The following is a 24,500-nucleotide window of genomic DNA, read 5'->3' as shown; positions in this document are numbered from 1 at the left end:
GCTTATTAAACTATAGTGTTATTTACAGCCATAATTCATCAACCACAAACACAATAATGTGTTTGCATGGCATGCTACAACAGAAGCTTTATTCAATTCATTCAGAAAACATTGGCAAAATAAATTTCAGTTGCAAATTCACAGATACAAGCTTCAAAGTATAAAGTTGTATATAACAAAAAATACAGGTAATATTTATAACAATAACTTACAGATACAAACTAATGATAAACTACAATTTCACAAAGGATTGTAAACATTTTGCACACTTGTCAGTCCTTTCTTTTAGGCAAAGTGCTCTTTTGATGACAAATAAATTAACAGATACACACTAGAGTGAACTATTTCCAGACAATACAAAAAAAGTTTTGATCTGTTTTCTTCTTGTAAACATAAATTTTACAAAAAATGAAGAATCAATAAAAGTGTCTTGCAGGCCAACTATAGATACATACCTGGTTAAGCAAAGTGATGTTGAAAATGCTTTGAGTGTTAAATAAAAAATTAACATTAATATCTTTTCAATGGTATTTTATACATAATAAATGACAAGATTATATCCTTAATCATTTCTATCCCTGAAAAAAGGAATTAGGTATGACTTATTGGCAGTTGTGTCATTGAATGGGGTAACAAGGGCTGGAGTCCAAGAGTTGTTGGTGAATGAGCTATAAAATAGAAAGAAATTTGTGGATCAGTTTTGTAGGCTGAATAAAACTGATTTAAAAACAAACAAAAACAATCCAAGGCAATGCGTTTTCATTACTCATTATAGCTGAGGGCACCAAGCTACACTCATTCCACTAACCTCAGCAGAAGCATTAACTTATTCAGCATAGTGAGTACAGTATTAAATGAGAATCCAGGAATAGTTTACCCCCAAAACCTTTTTTGGGGCCACAAGCTTTTGACACTTTAATGTCCTCCATCCATACCCCATTCACTGCACTTTACCCTACAGCTAGAACACACAAAAGCTTTGTCTGCAGAGATGCTGCTAGCTTCCATATAAAGCTGTCTATAGGATGACCCCCCCCCAAATTCTCCTTTATGAATGCTTAACCACCTCTTCCCTAAACATGCATCAAAGCACGTTTGACTCAGGCAACACTGTAGTCATTCATGTGAACGTACACAGTTTTAATGCTAGTATAATCGCAACAATGGTACAGGGCTCTGGTTTTTTATTTAACCAAAACTTTAAATGAAGTTTCCATTCTCAGCAAGGTCTGTGATGCTTCAAACCAAACCTCCCTCTGAGCGCAACTAGGAAAGCTGGCCCAAATTTTTGAAAATCTCTTGGAAGGCATCTGAAAGATACCAAGATAATGAGAAGCTGCAAAGCAAGTCCCAGAAGAGAAGGGAAATAAAATGAGGCTACTTTCCACCACCTACCCCCCAAAATTAGTGACAATTTTAAAAGAAAAGGGATGCGTGAGAGGCTGAGAATTTGAGCAGACTTGTAGGAGTCAGACTTTGTCTGGGAGATGCAGAACAAACACGAAAGATCAGGGACCACCGAAGAGAAGGTCTGGTTTAAAACAACAGAAACAAACACAACAAAACAGAAGCGTTGTCTGGAATCCCAAAAGGCTAAGTCCAAGTAGTGACCCAGAAATACACCAGCCTTCCTGAGGACTGATGCTGATTGGATTAAGTTGATCTTACCCCAGCCTAACTTCCTGCCAGAGGCAAAACCAAATCCTCTCTGGTGGAGACCATTCAGAGCTTCAAATTATTTCGAGTTTTTCATACCCAACCCAACATCAGAGGTGCAATAAAAAATAAAAAGGGAAATAAGAAGACATGACTGAAAACAAAGAGATCCAAATATTGGAGTTATTAGACATAAACTTTAGTATTACAATAACAATTTTATTAAGAAATAAAGTGGCAAAAATAGAAGATTTCAGCATAAAAGTGAAAACTATATAAAAGAATGAAATGGAAATTCTAAAACTGAAGATACAATAACTGAAATTAAGAACTCAGTGGGTAAGTTTTACAACCATATTAGGTACTTAGTGACCTGGAGATAGGTCAGAAGAAAATACCTGGACTAAAGCATGGAAGGTCAAAAGGCCGGGAAATATGGAATTTTTTCATAAGGGGCAGAAACAATATTTGAAGAGACAAAAACTGAGACTTTTCCATAATGAAATACATCAAACTACATACTCAAGAAGCGTATCATTATAATAAAACTGAAAACCAAACACAAAGAGAAAAGCTGGGATAAAACAACATTTACTTTCAATAGAGCAAGAATAAGACCAATAGCTGATTTCAACAATAAGTAGCATCAGATTAACTATCCATATCCTAAACAATAGAAACAGTGAAAGCCAGAAGCCAGTGTTACCTTACCTTCAAAGTGCCGGAAAAAAAATAGCTGCCAACCTAAAGTTCCACATACACAGGAAATACCATTAACAACTGCATTAAAACAAACACTTATGAATGAACCTTAGATGTGCAAGATTACTGAGCCAAAAACTCTAGAATATAAAAAAGTACTTAAAGATGCTCTAAATAAATAGAAAGACAAAGTTCATAGGATGGAAGGTGATATTATTAAGATGGCAGTTTCTTACAAAGTGATCTAACAGACTATATCAAAATTTCAATTTATTTTTTGGTGGAAATTGACAAGCTGGTAAAATTTATGGAAATGCAAGGGTCAAGAATAGGCAATACAAACTTAAATAAAAACAAAGTAGGAAGACTTTTTCTACTGGATATCAAGAATTGTAGAACTTGAATAATTAAAACAATTAGGTATAAATATGAAAATAAGTAGTCCAATAAAATAGAGTGTACAGAAATTAACACCTACATTACATAAACAGTTGATTTATGAGAAATGTGTCACTACAAAACAGCTGGGAAATTGGTATTTTTATCAATATAACAAAAGAGTTTTGCTTCCTATCTCATACTACATACAAAATCCAATTCCAGACGGACTGTAAATCTAAATGTCAAAGGTCAGATAAGTTTCAAGAAGATAACATAAGAGGAATATGTTCACTATTTTTGAGGAGAAATAATTTCTTGAATAGGTCACAAAGAAAGCACTGTCCATGAAGGAAAAAAACTGATGAAATGAACTACATTAAAATTAGGAACTTGTGCTCAACAAAACATACCCTTAAGAGAGTAGAAAAAGGCAAGCCAATGAATAGGAGGAGATATCATCAAAAAACTTTTTATATGCAAAATACAGTAAGAATTAAGATAAATCAAGGAAAAAACAAAATGGACAAGCCAATAGACCAACAGACAAAAGACATGAATAGGCTCTTCACAAAAAAAAGGATATACAAATGCCCGGGGAAAACATGCTCAATCTCATCAGTCATGAGGGAAAAGCAAATTAAAATAATGAGCACTACCCAACCATCAAACTGGTTAAAAGAAATCACACCATACCAAGTGTTGGCAAGGATGTGGAGCACCTTGAACTCTCACATAGTGCTGGGCCAAGTGTTAACTGGTTCAACCACTATGGGAAACTGACAGAATCAGCTGAAGTTGAGTGTATGGGTAGCCTATGACCCTAAGTTCCACTCCCAGGTACATACCAAACAGAAGTATGAATTAATGTACATCAAAAGGCATGTAAAATAAAGTCCATAGCAGCATATTCATAAAAGCCTAAACATGCTCAAACACAAATGTTTATCAACCATAAAATGGTTAAATTGTGGTATATTCCCACAGTGGAATTCCATATAACAATAAAACAAATCACTGATTCTTGCAATAAATACAAGTGAATCTCACAAACAATGTACTTGAAAGAAGTGAGATACACAAGAATACATTCCATACGGTTCAGTTTATATAAAGCTCAAAAACAGGCAAAACAAAAACATGATTTTAGAAGTCAAGGCAACGTTACTCTGGAGGAAGAGGATAATAATTGGAAGGGGACATAAGAGGTTTCTGGGGTGTTAATTATGTTCTACTTCATCTGGTATTTACATGGATATTCTCACTTTAATAATTCATCAAGCTGGATACTTGTTATGTGTGCACTTTTCTATATGCATGTTTTGCTTCAATAAAGTTTAACAAAACTCAGTATACTAACTCCGATCTAAAATTCTGAGTGTGCCATTTGCAACGAGGTGGATGGAACTAGAGGGTATTATGCTAAGCGAAATAAGTCAATCAGAGAAAGACAATTATCATATGATCTCACTCATGTGGAATTTAAGAAACAAAACAGGATCACAGGGGAAGAGAGGAAAAAATAAAAGAAGACGAAATCAGAGAGGGAGACAAACCATAAGAGATTCTTAATTGTAGGAAACAAACTGAGGGTTGCTAGAGGGGAGGTGGGTGGAGGGATGGGGTAACTGGGTGATGGACATTAAGGAGGACACATGATGTAATGGGTATTATATGCAACTGATGAATCACTGAACTCTACCTCTGAAACTAATAATACACTGTATGTTAATTAATTGATTTTAAATAAATAAAACTCTGAGTGTGAATACTTTCTCTGACCATAGGAAAATAAATTATTTAAATATCAGGTGAAAACAAAACAAAACAACAAAAAACGTTTTTTTCCTAAGTAAAAAATCAAGCACTAACAGTCATTATCAATATTTGTATTTTAGCTGTGAAGTGGGTGTTAAACTTGTCCCTTAAAATGTAGTCACAGAAATAAGAATGTTTGGACATTTCTGCTCCCTACTGCAACCCCCCACACATAATTTTTCAGCTACGACTGAGGTAATATTTCAAAATATGAATCCTATCAATCAGCTAATATTAGCAGTTATCAGTTATTGTGCTTGGTCAACAGCTGTTAAAGGTTGGGATACCTACCATCCATGTAACTATGCAGCGCAGTTAGCATCGTCCCATCTTGGGGCACATAGGCAGAATAAGCCATTTCTTCTAACATGGGTGGAGACAGCCTGGAGGGCGGGACTGCTGTGACTGGGGCAGAGGAGGAGTGATTAGGACTGACGTGTTTCTTATGGCGTGCTCGACAATTCTGAAACCACACCTGAGGGAGGAGAAAAGCAATGTAGGTATGTCACATGTCAACTCTGAGTACCTTATCAACTCAGTTTACAAAGAAATGAATCCTCAATTTCTTTATGATATGAGCACGGTATAAATCTAAACAAGCTTTTTAAACAGTTCTGTAGACAGAAGAGAAACATTTGTATAAATAACAATGGTCATTTTCTTTGTTCATATCGTAACTATCTGGTGATTTACTTAAAAGCCAATTCTATACTATCCTAGCATCTTCCAAAATAAAAGGGAGGGAAGAAGTTCAAGAATTTCAGAAAAGTTTCCTTGGCTTTAACTACCGGCATTTGGGACAAAAAGAAAAACAGAAAAAAAGCCCTTTAAATCAGAACTTAACAACAACGACAATAAAAAAACCCAACTAAATGTATTCTTAGACACCTGCTGGACTTATTTCAAATCCTTTTCCAAATGACTAAATCCCTACTGAGAACTTAAAGCTTTCTACAAACCTCTTGATTCAGTTATTCCAATCACATTTTAACCTGCCGAGTTCAATTTCTCTTAGTGAATACATAGACTATTCCCTAAGAAGCATGTTAAGGTCAGGCTTATAATAAGAAAAAATGAGTAATACTTAAGAAGAATAAAATATAAACACATCCACTGGTGAAACAGTTCACAAAATGTAAAGAGATAACCACCCTGTTGTCTACTCTATCACAGAAATAAAGGAAACAAATTCAAGGCAAGCATAGTTTTGCATCCAGGTCAGGATGAGTGAGGCTAGGCTGCCCAGAATGCTCCCAGTAATTAATCTGCCTGTGTTTTAACTCTCTGCTGTTAGATAAAACTTGACTATAGAGTGTTGCTCTATTAAAATATCATAGCACTTATTTGCCATCACTCCAAATAAGTCTGTCATGAGGAGAAAGAGAAGTGAAGGAATAAAAAGTTTAAGGAAATAAAGATAACATTTTAGTGTCAGGGGAGAAGGCCAGGGAGAGATCAGGGGCATAAGCCCCCGCCCAAGGCTGGTAGGAAGTTATTTGATGGCACAAGAGAATCCGGGCTGAATAATGTAGAACAGAAGGAATCTGCAAAAAGATTTATACAAAAAAGCTGACCTGACTTCAAAGACACATCCTGCCCTTGGGACTCAAAATTAGAGAGCTGGCGAAGTACAAACTCTAGGGGTTTCAGGAACAAGACATAGGCCTATACCAAGGAAAAGGAGTGGGGAGTCATAGCCTTCTCCTCCATTTCAGGAGTATTAGGCTCTTAGACACTTACACAGGGACTGAACCCAAAGTCTTCAGTCACAGTTCTCTCCACAGGCTCCTTAATAATAGGTGTCACTACTGTCACTCACCCACTCAAGAAGACATCCTCACATGTTCTTGAACTTGTAAAAGAGAACTACAGCCACCAGCGCTTTCCCTAACAGTACCCAGAAGACATGCATCCCAGTGGGCTACGTATAACCTAACTGACATGGCACTATGGTTCCCAAAGTTTCTCCAAAGTATCTTACATCTCCAATAAATTATATACTGGATGGAACCTACTCAGTTGTTTTTTTTAAAAAAAAAAAAAATCCAGACTTTGGAAATATTATGAAAAAGGCATGACATATCAGCAGAAAAACTACCTTAATGCTGATTCAAATAGCTCCTCGGAAAGATCATCAACAGGTAGTCAAGTAGAGAGAGGTTTATAAACACAAATGTCATGTAACTTGCACAGAAAAATATAGTTGACAATTCCAGACCATCAGAAAATAACTTCTGGCATGAGGGCCACCCAACTTCAGAATTCAAATACAAGTCATTTTGACCCTCCTCACTGACTTAAAATTTCTTGTTTTGCAAACCTCCAAGAAGAGTTAAAATTTTCTCTGAGCAACACACTTTAAAATTTTTTGAGTTCTAAACTGTAAACTATATAAGCTAAGATCAGGCTATGTAGACATTCTGAAAAAGAAAAGACTAATCCATAAGATGGATCTCTGAGAAAGCCCAAAGAGCCAAATATCAGATTTTTATGTATAAAAAAGATGGAATTTTAAATTATTGGGAAAGCATGGCATAATACTGATTTAGAGAAACTTGGCTAATCATTTGTGAGGAAAAAAATGGTAAAATCCCTATCTCACTAATAACCAAAAGTTAATTCCACAGCTAGCCCTCTGCCCACAAGTGTTCCTGCATATCCTCCCCAAAAGTTAATTCCAGATAAATTAAAAATTAGATGTAAATAATTGGAACCATAAACATTTAAGGGAAACAACAGTCAATACTGATAAACTCTCTAGCTGAAGAAGCATAAAAAGGGCCAAAGCTAGAAGAAGAAGATATTGAGAGATTGGAATACATAAAAATATAAAAGTTCTGGGGCACCTGGGTGCTTCAGTCACTTAAGCGTTTGAATCTTGGTTTCGGCTCAGGTCATGATCTCAGGGTCGTTAGATCAACCTCCACGTGGAACCCCACGCTCAGGGAGAAGTCTGCTTGAGATTCTTTCCCCTTCCCTCTCCCTTCCTTTCTGCCCCTCCCTCCAATCATGCTCAATCTCTCTTTAAAATAAAGTATTTAAAATATACATATATAAGTTCTATATGGAGAAAATAAATGAAAAGAAACTGATGAACTATGGAAGTTTAACATGATAAAAAGAATAAAAATCAGTAAGATGGAGAGAAAAGGCACCACCCAATAGAAAAGTGGACTAAAAACATACAATTTCTAAAATTACAAAATAAGCAAACATGTTAAAGGTCATTGATAATCAAAGAAATATAAATAAAAACGATTTTCTACCAAAATTGGAAGGGATGTAAAAGAATGACAGTATTCAGAATTTGCATGGGTTGGTAAAAGGGAACTTGCATATGTAGCTCCTGGCAGAATAAACTGGTATGAACTTTCTGGAAGGTGATTTTTGTACTATCAGTTAATCAGTTAAAGGCCCTAAAAATGTTTTATCTTTTGACTCAACAACCCCACTTCTAGAAATTTATCATATGGAAACTAAGGAACAAGTGAGCAAGGTGTACATACAGTGTTATTCATTACAGCACTTTTAGGATAATGAAAATTTGGAAATAAAGTAAATGTATATATAGACAAATAATATATATATTTGCACGCTAGTACTCCTTCCTTTGCTATCCTCTCAAAAATATTTAAATTCAATCTTCACATATTAAAAACCACCATCCAACAATATATTCTCCAAGTTCTAGTACTTATAATAGTCATGAATTGACTTAGCTGGAGCAGTCATTGTCATTGAACGTACAGACTCTTAGATTAGAAGGAACCCTCAACCCATTGAGTCTGTACCACCTCGACAAAGGAAGCTCCATTTCCAGGCTCCCGAAACTCACTACCTCCAATGGCAGCCCATGTCATTTTTGTAGACTTTCATGCTGAGAAAGTTCTTCATCATGAGTGAAATCTGCCTTTTCCTTCATTCCCAAAGACCTGATTCTGCTATCTGCAGGACAGCCTTCCATATATATTTAAAGATACTTACTCTGTTTATACTATTCCTTCTCTTACTATCTCATCTCCAGACAAATATTCCTATTGCTGTTAATATTAGCCCATGATTTCTAGTTCTTTCATGACCTTATTAGCCTGACTCTAAAGGAAGCAGTCTGTTCAGATTGGTTTCTTGTTAGACCCCTTTTTAAAATTTGGCACTCCAGGGGTGCCTGGGTGGCTCAGTCGTTAAGCGTCTGCCTTCGGCTCGGGTCGTGATCCCAGAGTCCTGGGATCGAGCTCCACATCAGGCTCCCTGCTCGGTGGGAAGCCTGCTTCTCCCTCTCCCACTCCCCCTGCTTGTGTTCCCTCTCTCACTGTGTCTCTGTCAAATAAATAAAATCTTTAAAAAAATAAATAAATAAAATTTGACACTCTGAAATAAACACAATACCCTGGACATTTGAAAAGCACTGAGGTCGTATGACTCAACTCCTCAGAGAACCTCATTAAACTGCAGTCAGACAAATCTACTGGGAATCTAAGTCTTTAGAGAAGCTGCAGTACCATCAGGTTTTTCCCCATCAGCTTCTTTGTATAGATGATTTAATTATGAAATGCCTCAGGCTTAATAATAATAAATTGAAGAATGAGCACCCTATTTAAGAAGTATCAGCCACCCAATTTAAGAAATAAAACATATAGGGGCGCCTGGGTGGCTCAGTCGTTAAGCGTCTGCCTTCGGCTCAGGTCATGGTCCCAGGGTTCTGGGATCGAGCCCCGCATCGGGCTCCCTGCTCCACGGGAAGCCTGCTTCTCCCTCTCCCACTCCCCCTGCTTGTGTTCCCTCTCTCGCTGTGTCTCTCTGTCAAATAAATAAATAAAATCTTTAAAAAAAAAAAAAAAAAAGAAAGAAAACATATATACAAAGTTGGATTTTACCTCCTCCCCCCCCAACCCCCAACTAAATTTCATCTTGCTGGTTATGGTTACTTGCATTAATTCCGTAAACTTTTTTGAACCTTGAATGTTATTTAAAATTATTTTCTATTTCCCTGATTTCTCTATAAGATCTTGACACAGTTGGCCAGCTCCACCTGTACACATTCCTTTGGGTTCCATGATGCTTTTCTACCAGACTCATTCCTTGATCCTGACTGTTACTATGTCCCTTTCAAATAGCACCACTTACCCTCCCCTCTCCCTAAAGTTCATTCTTCTCTTTTTACTGTTTATGATCTCGTTCTAAAGGATCTTACCCAATTTCATGGCATTGGATCTTTTTGTTTGAGTCCTGTTCATCTTTTAAAATACCTGTTTATATGCCCAACTGCCACCATCACTGTATGATTGGCAGAGCTAAAAGGAAATTCATCTCCTTCCCAATTACAAATCATCTTTCTTTGACTTGAATATTCCTGTCAATAGCACTATTCCTATGGATACTCTGATTTCAAATTTAAGAGTCATCCTTCACTTCTCTCTCCTTCCCCATTATAGTGTCCAGGTCCTTTTCTTGCCTCTTTGCCACCAGCACACACACAATAAAATGTTTCTCAATGAATTTGAGGTCACTACCCCATTTAAGTCTCTTAAAAAAATCACTACTTTGCTGGGCATCCCAACTAATCTGTATATCTCTAATTTAATTCTTCCAACCCTAATTCTTGCCATTTGCTCACCAGCTACCATGGCTTTCTCCTGCTCAGGACAGAATTCTATAATCACGCCCCTATAAGTTCAGCTCCAACAATTTCATCTCTCACAATTTGCAGATATAAAATTAACATTTCAATGAATTTGCTCTAATTCATCCTTCCCTAGCTTTGTTCACACCACTCCCTCTACCTGGATCTTTAACAAAGGTCATCAAGTCCCCCTTCACTCACACACACACACACACACACACACACAATCACAGAAAAGTGGAAAAAAATTACTGGCTTTGGAACCAGATCTAGCTTGGAACCACAGTTCTCTTTTTTAGGTTGAGGATCTTATTCGGGTTGCTGCGAACACTGAATGAAGTAACTTGTACACAGAGTTGTTTAACAATTGATAGCCCAGCCCAAGCAGACTAATTATCAGGTTTAAAAAAAACTGATACAGAGTGTAAACCTAAAATGGGAAGCTAATGCTTTGATATTTCTCACACACACACACAGCACATTCATAAAGACCTAGAGTAGACCTTTTAGTATCTCTTGATTAACCTTTAAAATAATCACCTGTATCACACGTCTGCTCAAGCCTGTCCTTTCTGCCAGTTTCTGGAGGGTCTGTGCATCTGGGTTGTTGTCCTGAGCAAACTGTGCTTGCATAACCTGTTTTTTTTTAAAAAAATAAAAAATAAAGGTAGTAAATAGCTAAATATAAGAAACTCAATCTTCTGCATTTTGATGACAGGAGAGATAAGACATGCACAAGAAAATAAGATACTTGTATTTTATTACTAGAAAATCAATATGGGTGAATGCATATAAATGAAAAGAAAGCATATGCTGTAAATTTACAAACAAGTCGCTACACTGAGATCTTTCAAAAAAAAATTTATTTCAACATAAAACCTGTCTCTCAACTATGCTGCTAAAAATGAGCTCACCTTTGTTCTTCTTCCATTCTTCTACAAATGAAATGAATAAATGGTATGTCTATTTACTATTTCTTCCACTTTGTTAAAAATTTCTTGCATTAGAAAACTTTTAAAAATACAAAAATCCTATCAAATTTATCTCCAACCTCTACTAAGTTAAATAGGCTCATACTACAATTTTTATCCATCAGCAATTGTATACAGTGCAACAGATGGATTCCATACTCCAACATTAATTGTTTTGAGCACTTGCTCCATGCAAAACAGTATCAGGGATCTTAAAAAAAAAAAAAAAGATATCAATCAGCCCAGTGAATAGGAATTTCCTGGGATCTAAACATCTGTACATTGAAAAAGCTCTCAGGTGATTTGATATGAACCTTTGGATTAGAATCACTGTGCTAAGTGTCATGAGACAGTGACACATGAAAAAACTGTCCCTGGTCTCAACTTTTTGAGACAAAGATATGGACATGCCAATAACTACAATACAAGGTAAGGGGAGAAGCATAAAGCGGGAGGGAGTACCAGAATAAAGCATAAGCCAAGGGCTTTGTATTCTTTCTGAAGAGGAAATCATGGGAATCAAGAGGGATATTTGAATTTTATTACTTAAAAGTCAATCAACTGAGGGAAGTAGTATAAAATATAAAGGATTATGAAAAATGGGAGAGGGAGTCTGTCATCCAACATAATTGTACATGTCTATGGGTGTGGGATGGGGATAACCAATCTCCCTAAAGACCTTAGCCATCACGGGCCTCAACACCATTTTCCATAGGCAAAATTAATTGCATTCTCCACTGTGTTTCTCATCTAATACAGACTTCTGCCACTGCACACATCACAAGGCAGCTAAATAATTCACTGGCAAGTCTAGCTCTCCATAGCAAAGTAAGCTTCTTGAGGGCAAAGGGAATGTCTTATTCTTCATATCCCCAGGAACTAATACCCTTTCCCACCACATAATATGTGCTTAAGGGTTTGTAACACAATGAACCCTGACAACATGAGGAAAAGTTGAAGATAGTGTGGAGAAAAAGACCAATGTTGTTCCAGGAAACCTTACAAAGTTTACAAATTATATAATTTTTTCAGTTCTGATTAGTGACTTCTAGAATAAGGTATTCCTGGCTTCCTGTCCAACCATATTTGTTCACACACTCACTGTAAACAGCATGTATTTTACCTTTTAAAAATGGGCAAAACTGACCTAAAAGTTTATAATTTCACTCAGTTCACCTCATTCTTCCTTTCTTATTCCAAATGTGTTACTTCAATATTGTCATGTACAAATAGTTGTGTTCATATGTAGTTGAGCATGTATTATCCCAAAGAGAAAAAAGAATGAGCAAATTAATGGTCTTTGTTTTTTTAATTTTTCAAGAGGAAAAGCTAAACAGATATTTAAGAATTTGCTTGTTAGGCCATTATTGATAATTTATAAAACAAAAAAACAGCATGCTTTTTCACAAATGCATTTCAAATTCACAAGTTTAATAATGAAACCAAGTTATACTTAATAAAGCAATTTCTCATCAAAGAATAAAGCAAAGCTTAAATGAACACTGATGGTTTAGAATCAGTATATGCTAAAGGGAAAGTAAGATGTGCTAATCAATGTTTAATCTCTCACACACACACAAAAAGCCTTTTAATTTCTACTTAATTTCATTGTTCTTCAGTCACTAATGATGTTGAAACCCACCCCACTTCTTTTCTGAGGTCTTTTTAACATGGTCAAGGAGTGAGCCTTTGTAGACACTCATCATTTTAAGGCCAGGAAATCCCAGAAATGACAGGTATCTGCATAGTAGCAGCTGACCAAGTCAATCTGAAAGTGGATTAAAATAGGTGCTAACCTTGGCATGTTTTATATTCATAATCATTGAGCAAGAGCTTCCAACTACAATATGCAAACCACAACATTGGCAGGAACTTCTTAAATACCATTTCTACAAATGGGACCATATTTAAAATATTCTTGCCAACACAAAATGTTATTCTGTTGTGAACCTTAAACAACTTTTTCTTCCCGTAAATTTCTAAATAATTTTGGGAAATTATCTTGTTTATTCTTCCCATGTTAACTCTCCTCTGTCCAAAGCAGTAGTTCATGAACAGTCTTGACTTATTGATCACCTGTAACATTTTGTTATTCTGCTGAATTCAAGTACTATTTGAATATACCAGTTTCCTGAAAGGACAATTTGACAATGAGGGTACATTGTCTGATTTATTAGAGGTTCTAGCAAAATATAATGATTTAAGTTTTTAAAAAATTTACAGCTATGTTTTCCAGATTCCTCAGGTATAAAGAAACACTTGAGGGCAAAGATTGTGTCTCATTTGTTTCAGCCATCCCTGGCTTAAGACAGATACTAATAAATACTGAAAAAAATGAGTATATGCTTTGAAGGCATATCACTTCTATTTTCATTTTTTTCTATTTTCATTTTTTAAAACCTGTGGTTCCAATATAAATCTTTAAAAACTTATGCAAGATTTGGAATCTCACTCTTGTTTTAGCTGCTGCTGCCATTAAGTGGAGCTTTTATTTCACTCAGGATCTGGTGGCCAAGCAAAATGAAAACACCAGAGGATTGGGGAAGTTTCCAAATCTCTTCTCTGCTATTCCCTTGGTAGTCTGCCTTGAGGGGAGTTCCTGCACCTCTTGGATGAGGCTACCTACATCAAGGAATTATTGTTAAGAATTAAAGGAGAGAATGTAGATAAATGCCTAGCATAGCATAACTTTCACAAATATTATTCCCTCTTTATTTAATTAGTACCTGTAATTATTTTCCTATATGAAATTGTATATCTACCTGAAGTTGTTTCAAGTTTTCACTATTATAATTTTAATAACTTTAATTTCACATAAACTTTTACTGTCAGCCTTATAATTATTAAAACTATAGCCAGCCCTTCATGGAAACAGCCCATTTTAAAAACAATATATTTATATTAGAAATTCTATTTTAACTCAGACATCTTTTAGCTACTAGTATTTTGCTGCCAGGTCTCCCACAGCTATTCATATCTTCTAATTTAGGCTTTATGTGATCTAAGTTCCCTTGAAATATTTGTATCACATTAAGGTTTCTTTCTTAATCATTCTCCCAAATAAAAATTCTCTCTTAAAACCCTTTTACTGTATTTATCTTAAACACTGGCAAGTCTTTGATACCATATGTGATTTTCAGAATATTACTTTTACTCAATTGCTAACGTTGTATAATGTCCTTTAAAGTTTGAGCTAAGATACATCCTATGTGTAAAGCACCCAGTAGTACATGGTAGGCGCTCAATAAATGTTACTTTACCTTACCATAAAACAAATACCTCATCCACATTAATCTTTTAGAAAACGTGATTTCTTTATCTGAAAAAATGTCAAAAAGAATCATTATATGTGTAGACTTAAAGATAAAGCAATGAGTAATTAATTATTTTTTTGACAACTGACATGAGTTGAACTTATAACAATTATATTTAGGGCAACTAAACTGAAATAATACCTCCTCTTTCAGGGGACATAATCAACCTTCAGCATCAAACTATAGAATTAGCTCCCTCTATCCCTTTTAAAAACACGAAAAGGTTTACTTGGTTGTGGAGTCAATAACTAGATTCCTGTTGTTTATGGTAAGGCATATTCAATTCTTTCCTATACAGAAAATTATACAAACTTAGCCATTAAGAGGCTCATTATAATTTGTTAAAAAGGTGAACACATTAGTGTCCCATAGGCCCACATACTGTATGTCTCTTTCTGTTAATAGTCTTAAAATATTTTGTCTTCTATCCCCATTATAGGTAGTAATGTAAATAAATGCCTTGGTTAAACTGATTTTATCAGAAAGTCAGGACTGATCAATATTTTGTTTGCACTTTGACGTTAATACCAATAAATCCCAGGGAAATAAAGCTTGAATGACTAGTTCATACCAGGTCATGACTCTGGAAATACTGACAAACATTTTAGGGCTATAAGTATATTTTCATACAATCACCAAGTTAGTATTCATTAAACGCACAGGCTAACTTTTTTGAAAATATGAAAATGTTCTTAGGCAGCATGAAATTGTTTTGGGTGTTTGGGGGAGGGGGCAGGGGAGTTGGGGGATTTTTTTGTTTGTGTTGTTTGTTTTGGTCAGGAGGGACTTCAAAAATCATAAATTCATTGTCATGTCTACCTGGAGCTGATCTGCTGTAAAGCTGGTCCGAGCTCTTTTTGCTGGTTTTGGATGATTAACATCTTGCTCTGTGAGGAGGGCACCTTCAACACTAATCCCATTGCCTGAATTTAAAAAACAACAGCATACATGTTGGTAACTCAAATGGGTCCGCTGATCAAGTAATAATATGTTTCTTGTATCTCTTGGCTTCGTGTGAAATTGTAGATTGCCCAAATCTGTCAGTTAAGTTTTAAAACACACTAGAAATATTCTGTGGAAACAATATATAGGCTTGTATATTTACTCAAAAGTGCAAAAAGTTAGAAGAGCATACATCTAAGGTTCATCCTAAGAAGGCAAATACAGGAAAACAACTGGTTACAAAAAGCAAAACACAGCCTTAAATTCAAGGCTGCTGCCTGAGAATATGGTACAAGGCTAATACACATGCCATGGCTTTTCCTGCATATAAACACATGGAGATCATCACTAACAGTAGAATGCTTAATGAGTTTTACCACAACTACACTGCACAAAATAATGCATTAAAATGACCTAAGGAAAAATCATTTTTATTCCCTGTATTCACTGTCCCAAAAGACTCCAAAGTATTTTAAGTATATATTTACCATTTTCCACTTCTCTTTTTAAATTATCCAGCATACAGTCATAATGCACTCTGCAGAGGACTTTCTCTTCCACCAAAGCAAACTCCTCTCCCGTGGAAAGTTGCCTTTTGCAAGAAAAGCAGGCAAAGCATGCCAAGTGATAGACATTCCCCTTGGCCCTCCGGACCCAGTCAGTAGAATGGATATGCCTCCCACAACGAGAGCAGCGAGTTCCATACCTTCTATATAAACAGAAGAGCAGGAGGTGAAGATTTTAATATTTGGTGAGATACTCATCAGCCTGAGTAAACTAATACATTATATTACTCATTGCATTAACCTAAGTATTTACATCTTTTGAAAATGAAACAGGCATCAATTATTTTTCTGAAAGTCAATATGGTAAGCAATCAAGACTTAAGATAGGGCCATAGTTCAAATCAGTTTATAAAACAAAAACTTCTCATTGTTACTTTAAAGGAAGACTGGATTTTTTCTTTTAAAATAAATGCAATATGAGTTTCAATATCCCTTTTGTAACAAATATCAACACATTTATAAATTCCTAGAGATTCAAGATACAAACATACATATACTCCAGATTGAAACCTGAAAGTGCAAAAGCACAGTAAAAATATAATGACTTCTTAAAACCAAATTGAGATAATTAAAAAATGTTTTAAATATCATTTTTTAAGTTAAAATATTTAAACATTTAAAATTGATATTATCAAAGAATGGGTAGAACAGAAACTGTTCACCCTGAGAGTGAGGAATGAAAACTCAGATATGTTTCCATTGGTGAATAAGCTATTGCATTGCTAGTCACAGGAGGGGGAGATACATTATCTAAAACTTTCAGAGACCAACCTGGACATTAAATGCAGGTTAAATGTAACAAAATGCCAGATGTAAATTTTTTTTTTTCTCCTGCTCTGAGTAACTGGACATTCTTTGCTATGTGTCCTATCATAATCACAGTCATGGCCTTGCATATCTACATCAAACCAGATATGTGTCTGTTTCTATTCATTAGCATATCTTTAGAGGTATTGCCAGTTTTGTTTAAGTTAATCTGAAAAAGTGAATCCTAAAACTAAATTTCAGAATATAATATGAAGTATAAAAAAATCCTGAAGAACTAGACTTTCAATAACTTGCTGAAACTAAATCTTTCAAAAAGCTTTAAATTATCATAAAAAAATTAATATTTGCATATCTTAAATCAAAAAGGAGGCAAATTGCTATCATTTTTGAAGAAATGGAGAGTAAACCTGATGAGAAATATATGTTTTTGGTAATTACAAAATTCTGTGACTTTATAAAATAAAGGGTCTGGGTTTTATGAAATGCTTTTAATTAGCAATTTTATTCAAATCAATCACTAAACTCTCTGAAACCAGTTTTTGAAACTGAGTATAAACAACATAATTAGTATTATAAACTTCATTATATAGTAGTAATTTCCCAATTTCATGGTGAACATTTTTCTTCATTTGGAAATTCAAATAAAGAAAAAAATATGGTAATTTTAAAAGTCATGCTTAGGAATAATTTCAATTTCTAGACAGCTATCTATTAAGAATTATATCCTAGAAGAAACAGTGCATTTAAACAATTTATAAAGAGATCGCAGAAAAGATGTTACATTTAATATCTTGGGCCAATACAATCTCACAAAACAAAGATCAAAGAACAGACAAAAAAGAAACAGGCTTTTTGGATAGAATAATCAGACTTGGTGTATTTCTGATACTGGAATCCTCTAAATTATATCGTTTAACACATTCTCCAAACTGCTGACATTTTGTAGGTATAACTAGGGATCATTCTATAGTAAACTGGTAAACACTTAACAAAACCTTGATTTTTCCCACCATAATTATTTCATTTCATCTTAGCATCCCCTGCAAATAACGGACTTTGTCACAATAAGTCATCTTATATTTTATACTTGACCTATGCACAGCGAGAAGTTTCCCTGTTTTTAATATCTAAACCTTTCATTCCCAAAGAGGAAATAATTATTTTAAATTAGTTTTTGTATACTGAATTCCTAGAACACATAAACATGCTTATTGTATTTGTTTTGATATAAGTTATACCTCAAAAATGTGAAGCATTCTCATTTTGAAATCCATTATATAAGAAAAACTGGGTTTCCATACATAAAACTGGACAAGAAAGCTTGTTTACAAAATTCTCTTTGCGTATTATCTTGGAGTGTCTACTAAAAAATGTTCCACAGTGTACCTGAAATAATCAAGTTTGCAGAAAATGTCTTTGTCTTTAATATAACAGCTGGTATGCCTTCCTAAGGAGGTCCTGCAGACACTGCAGGAGAGACACCGAACATGCCAGCACAGGTCATTCACCTGTAATGGAAAAGAAGCAATTTTAATACCGCACTCACAGTATCGTTCATTGGTTTTGTACACTAAGCAATTTTAAAAACTGGCTCCTTAATATTTTAACATATGCGCTGAATGTTTCTATCTAAAAGGTGTAATTTACACAAATATGTGTCTAGATATATTCCCTTTCAGACCTCAACCAGGAAAATCACAATAGCATATTTTACACTGTGTGTTAAATTGTTTATTCCTTTGAAGAATTCAGGGTGTGTGCTTTTTTTTTCTTTTTGAAATCGAACTTCTATGAATACGGAAAATTTTGGTCACTTTAAAGTCCTACATACAGGCTTGTTTTATTTTTTCTTTCACCAAATTCTTCCCACCAGGAAACCTGGTAGCTAAAGAAGTCAAGCCACATACCTTCTCAATCTATTTTTTGACCAAACAATTATAAATGTTACACTAGTTGAAGTGACAGAGAAAGAAAGTGAAAAAGCAGCTTTGTAAAATACTTACCCTTATAAAGAAGCCAGGCAATCCATTTCCCTTACCAAACAGAAATAGCTAAGGTAGATTTAAATGTTGATATGGCTACCTTCTAACATTAAATAATAAAATCAAGGAGTAAATTATTGGAACCCTAACTAATGATTTGGCTATTGGAGAAAAAAATTGATCTGATTATAAGTGGTTCTAAAAAGGCACCCAAGCACTGTTTGCCATTTATATTCCAAGTAATAAGGCATAAAACAGTGTCTAATAAATCACAACACTTTATATTTTCTAAATAGGAACATGAAATATTGTCAATTCAGGGAACAAATCATAACAACCCTCACCTTAAACTGTTGCCATAATACTATAATCACCACAACTTCAGCCTTCAAGAATGAAGATGTGTATTGGATTGAACTTGCTTATAACACAGGCTCCCAACGTTTGCTCTTGTTAAATGGATACAAGAATTGAGTTTATGTTTAACCAATTAAGCATAATTTCATTTCATATAAGAGAACAGCAATGATGCAAAAACACCAGTTACACCCTACAAATGGATCTAATGTCTAAAATAGTAATTAGGAAGTTGTGAAAAGGGTAAATTGTGAAATAGCCTTTATTATGAAATAGTGTAGCAAAAGTCCTATCTGTCCAATGATTCAGATTAGCACTACTGTTCAAAAATGTTTTTTCAAAATGTTTGTGATACAAAATATGAAAGATACTTTGAAGCTGAAGGAAAAAGTTTCACTTGCTTCTAATTGCAGTTATAGGCCTCTTTCCAAAGCATTAATGAAGAGTATCATTTTGGTGAAATTTTTTAAATTTTAAGTTTTGCTTACTACATAGGAAAACTTGGAAGAAACAAACAAAGGAAATCAGAATAAAAAATATTAACAATGGTTAATACTATCCTAGAAATAAATATGTATTTTCCTTCTATTTTTTTCCTAACATGGGACAATTAAAGTTTAAAAATACAGGCTTCCTTTAGCATTCCAATGCATAGGAACTTCTACATTTTGATCTTATCCAGGCTCTTCTTTTTCCTCTCTCCAAGCAAGTATAGATTCAGGCTTCAGAGCAGAGTCATGGCTATCTTCTACCTCCCTAAAACCAAACCTAATGCCTGGTTTGTCACCCTTTTTTAAAGTTTACTTTAAAAAGAAAAGAATGTTCATCTTCCATTTCTTTTCCAGGGAGGAAAGTAAGGTAAAGAGAGAAAATTCTAGAGAATATAGACCTTTCCTGATGGCTGTTATTGATCCAATTTGTATATGTATATGGGACCAAGCCAGAAAAACCATCCAAACAGGGCACTGAAATATTAGATGAGGTAAAAGACACATCTAATTCCTCTCCTACTTTTTTAACTCAATTTTACTTGTCTCATGAGATGATGTTTTTCTATATTAAATGGTTTCTATATTTTCTATATTAAACAGTTGTACCCTCAAATACTCTACTAGGTCTAACAATTATTTTTCACCAGTGACTCAAATTGAATTTAAACTTCTCTTTTAGAATAATTACTCAAAAAAAAAAAAACTCAGTTTTTATATAATCATATAATGTCAAACTTTAGAGCTAATATACTAATACACTAATATGTACAAAAATGGACAGAATAAGACTGTACATAGAAGACTTCACTGGCAGGACAACAGTCCTACAACAAATAGCTTTATGTAAGTTATTTAGATAACTTAGGTATTTTATGTAAGTAAATATAATATACAAATGTATTTTTAACATATAAAAGTGAATACTAGAAACAATATTTACTTCAGACGTGTGTTGTCATTTTATAATGCTTTTTTTTCTAAATCCTCTCTGGTATGAAGTATTAAAGCCTTTATAGACCCATTTAGAAACATTCTTAAAGATTATGTTAATTATTGAGAGAGCTCACTGAAAATAACAAACTAGTTTTGATCCAAAAGATGATTTTGAGATATCCAAAAAAGCTCAGGTCTAAAAACAGGGTATCTTAAAAATGTAGATTTAAAGAGAGAGCCATGTTAATTGGCCAGCTTTAAGACTCAATCCCCAATTAAAATTAATTTAGTTACTTTTCAATTTTTCACCAAAACTTCTTTTGGCGCTTTATCTGGGTTGTATCTATAAGGTGTTATTCCCACTTTACAGATTAAACAGCTTTATACATTGAGGTAGAAATTTAAATTTAAAAAAGCCCAATAACGTGCCTTTTGAACTCATGCTCTCCATAATTAATCCTTCTGAAAAAATGGGGGGAGGGGGTGGGGGGAGATTGATGAGGAGGGAATAGAAAGTGTACTGGTTTGCTACTAATTCAGTGTAGGAGAGATCATTATTTTAAATAGTTGTTTTAAAGAGCTGTTGAAGTTGAAAACCCACGGTATTAGGATTAAGACACATGGGACCATGACCCTGCACTCAGTGACATGGTTAACTGTGGCCTGCCAGAATTTCTACTCCAAAATTCCCGCACAGTATTTTGAGAGAAGTGAAACAGATTAACAGTCAATTCTCAAACTAGCACTTCATCCCAGGCATCCATCTATCTTTCTTCTTTCTTTTTGCTTCCCTTCCTGCCTTCTTTCTCTCCTGCCTTCCTTTTTTTGGGGGGTGGGGGGATGGGGGGTCTAACTTTATATGGATTTCCATTTTTTCACAAGCACTGGAGAGGACATTAAATAAGCATTGGGTGGCCTTCAAATATTAGTAAGAGGGAGGAGGTACTGAAAATGGTTTTTATGTACATGGTCCTATAAACTTTTACTTTGGAAAAGCCTCAAGTGACTGTTACTAAACATAAAACTATGTAAAAATCCTGTCCAGAAAGACCCTTTAAGGCACTTTACAGTGGTCCTTACCAACGGAGACACCGCAAAGGGGAATCAGCCAACATATACTGACCAGGAACTCTTAGAAGCAGGCAGGTGTAGGGGTGTTATTGGGGGTGGAGGGACCATTACCCAGGCTCGGTAAAAATAATCACGCAGGACCCTGTTCCAAAATGAGTAAAAGGATTAACCCACTTTTGCTTCTCTACAAGTCGGTGGCTGACTCTAGTACAACCACCCCCGGGGTATCGGCTCTTCTAGACCACGACGTGTCATATACACAAGCTGTTTTGCAATAACGTGGGAGATTCTACGATTTCTTCTCCCACTCTTTCGATTTGCCCTGGACTGGGCTGTTTTGCTGAGAAAGCCTACAACCTGCACGAGAACTCGAAAGGAAAAGAGGGGGAAAAAAACTTTTCTCTTTTCCCAAAGTTCCCTGGTAACCCCGCTCCCCTTGGGCCTCGCGGCTCCACCCTACCTTGAGAAGGTACTTGTCCACGATCTCCAGGCCGCAGCTGTTGCACACACACTTGCCAGGGGGGCAGACAGAGCCCGAGGCCATGGACCGGGGCGAGGACGACGGGGACAGCGGGGCCGAGGAGGAGCACGAGTCCTCGTCCCCCGCTCCCTCGGGGCTCACCTGAAGGAAGCCGTGAGGCGCAGTCGCAGGCGGTTCTAGACCCCTCCTCCTCTCCTCAACCCACGGAACCACCGGGACTCCCCCACCCCCTTCCCCTCCTTTCCCCCGGGCCACCCCCAGTTCGTGAGGTCTTGCTTCCCGCTCTCTCCCCCGGGTCCAAGCTCCCGCCACGCACCCGCTGGGGCTGTCGACCCGTGACCTCAAGGACCCAGGGAGCCTTACAGCTCGGCCCAGCCCATCCCGCCGGCTCAGCTTTCCACCACGCCCTGCCCCAGGCCCTCCTTCCACCCGCTCCCCGAGGGGCCAGCTGGGCCCAGGAAGGAGCGCGGGGACAGCGGCCCTTCGTCCTGGGCCGCCTCCACACGTCCAGTCTTGCCAACTGCCGTGTCCCTCCCCACTCACCAGTCCCTCTTCCCCGGCGCCTTTCCGAGTCCTCGCGGCCGCCAGGGCTGCAATCCGCCCGCACTCCTCCGACATGAGCCCCTGGCACTGCGGGGTGGGAGGAGGGGAAAATGGGGAAAAAACGGAGAGCAGAAGTTCAGAGCCGGCACGCTCAGCCCTGAGCCTCGGCTTCTGGCACGCGGAGCGGGCTAATGAAGGCCCCCAGCGCGCCAGGCCGCGCGTGCAGCCGTCAGGGCTCCAGGGCCCCGGCGCCGCGGGCAAGCGGGCGGGAGCGCAGCCTCCCTTGTCAGCCGCCGGCCACGGCGGCGCAGCCCGAGCGCGTGGCAAGGCGGCCACCGCAGCGCTGAGGGCTCGCCCGGCGCGCTGCGGAGCTCTCGGGGCCGCAGGTCCCTAGCGCTCACCGGAGCAAGTCGGTTCCCCGCCCCCCTGCCGGGGGTAACAAGTTAATAACAATCATCCCAGCACAAAGCATTTTCTTTCTAGACGTCAATCACGACGGAGCCGGGATCACCAGGCTAAAGCGGGTGCAAGGGGCGGGGGCGGGGGGGCGAGTGGGAGAGAAGAAAAGAGGATTGAGGAGGGGGTGAGGGAAGAAACTTGATTTCTTTAATAACCTCAATTAAAAGAGCAAGACACATATATTTTTAAAAGGGAGCTTTTTGAATTGGATAGCCCAAAAGGTGAAGAGGTTTAATAGGATACTTGAAAGCTAATTACAGCGGGATTTAAGAAGCCTGGTGTTTGTTCCGATGACAATTTGAATGAAAATGCTTCAGATTAAACCAAGCCAGCAGCTCTTTCGTAAACTTACAGCAATTAGAGCTGCGAGTGATTTACACTCGTTTCTTTAAGGTATAAATTGCCACTTATAGCTCAGTAAGTCAACATTTGAGCTACTAAAGGATTATTTTTAACCAGCGCAAAAAGCGGGACGAATAATGGAAAATATCCAGCTGAATTTAATTTGTGCCATTAAAACTCACCCAACCTCGGTCAAAATGTTTTAAAGCAACAGCGCGCATTACTCAAGTGTTTCCAAGCCTTTGCTGTAGTTTTGTTCTTAAACGAAAACGCAGCCTCTCTAGGCTTTTTCTGCCCTCGTTTACAAAAACTCCAGTTTGAGGGCAGGGGTGCGGAACTCGAGCGGCCCACACCTGCGTTTCTGACTCTTCACCTCCCTACTTCCGGCTGCGCCAGGCGAGACACCGTCCGAACCCGGGAGACCCCCTCCCTGCCCGGCCCTCAGCGGGGACCCTCGGGTGCGCTCCCTAGGCTGGCCCCAGCGCCGCCGCTCGGAGGCCTCATCCTCTCAGACACAAAGAGAGTTTAAGCAGAAAAGTACGGCTTTCGCTGGGTATTCCCCGCCAACGTCCGACAAAGTCAGCGGTACCCAAAGCGGGTCCCTCTGAGGCGCTCAAACAGGCTGCAGATGATTTTCAAACTTAAAACGCGAGACACCAACGGGTCCTGCCTCCGGAGTGAGGTGAGCGCTTGTCAGTTTTCCCCATCTACTGGACGAAAGGTGTGACTCGTTTGCCCTGGGTTTTGCCCTGTTCTTATTTTTGGTATTTTAAGTGAAATGGCCCTCCTGGCCCGCCCTGGGATCCCCCGAGGCCTTCCAGGAGCCATGACTCCCTCTGTCTCACCGTGGGCCCGCGGCGCCGCGAGTCGTCCAGCGGCCAGAGGCGCGCCCGCGAGCGGCTGGACGCAAGGAGCCGAGCCTCTGGTCCCACCCCGACAGCCGCCCCGACCTCCCGACTCGCTCTTCCCCACGCCACGATCACCACACGGCAAATAGAACAAAAGCACGACTCACATGTACCCGAGAACGCCTTAGGCTCGAGGCTTCGTCTCCCAAATTACAGTCTCCATGCCTCAGGTTAAGTGAGCTTGTGGGGAGGGGAGGC

General features: G+C 37.6%; 1 protein-coding gene across 1 annotated transcript; it reads right to left on the bottom strand.

Annotated features, from left to right (window-relative positions):
• Positions 1-24,500, bottom strand: LHX8 (LIM homeobox 8). Its single transcript, XM_031028490.2, has 9 exons — positions 24,410-24,500; positions 22,594-22,680; positions 22,030-22,191; positions 18,122-18,243; positions 15,890-16,110; positions 15,279-15,382; positions 10,715-10,810; positions 4,846-5,029; positions 1-668 (listed from the first exon to the last, which is right to left on the bottom strand). The coding sequence occupies exons 2-9, from the start codon at positions 22,666-22,668 to the stop codon at positions 592-594; spliced, it is 1,041 nt and encodes a 346-aa protein (XP_030884350.1). The 5' UTR covers positions 22,669-22,680; positions 24,410-24,500; the 3' UTR covers positions 1-591.

The sequence above is a fragment of the Leptonychotes weddellii genome, chromosome 4 (assembly GCF_054177405.1).
Source record: "Leptonychotes weddellii isolate Sample4059 chromosome 4, ASM5417740v2, whole genome shotgun sequence".
Classification (NCBI taxonomy): Eukaryota; Metazoa; Chordata; class Mammalia; order Carnivora; family Phocidae; genus Leptonychotes; species Leptonychotes weddellii.
Note: the sequence above shows the minus strand (reverse complement) of the source record. Positions and strands in the feature narration are given on the sequence as shown.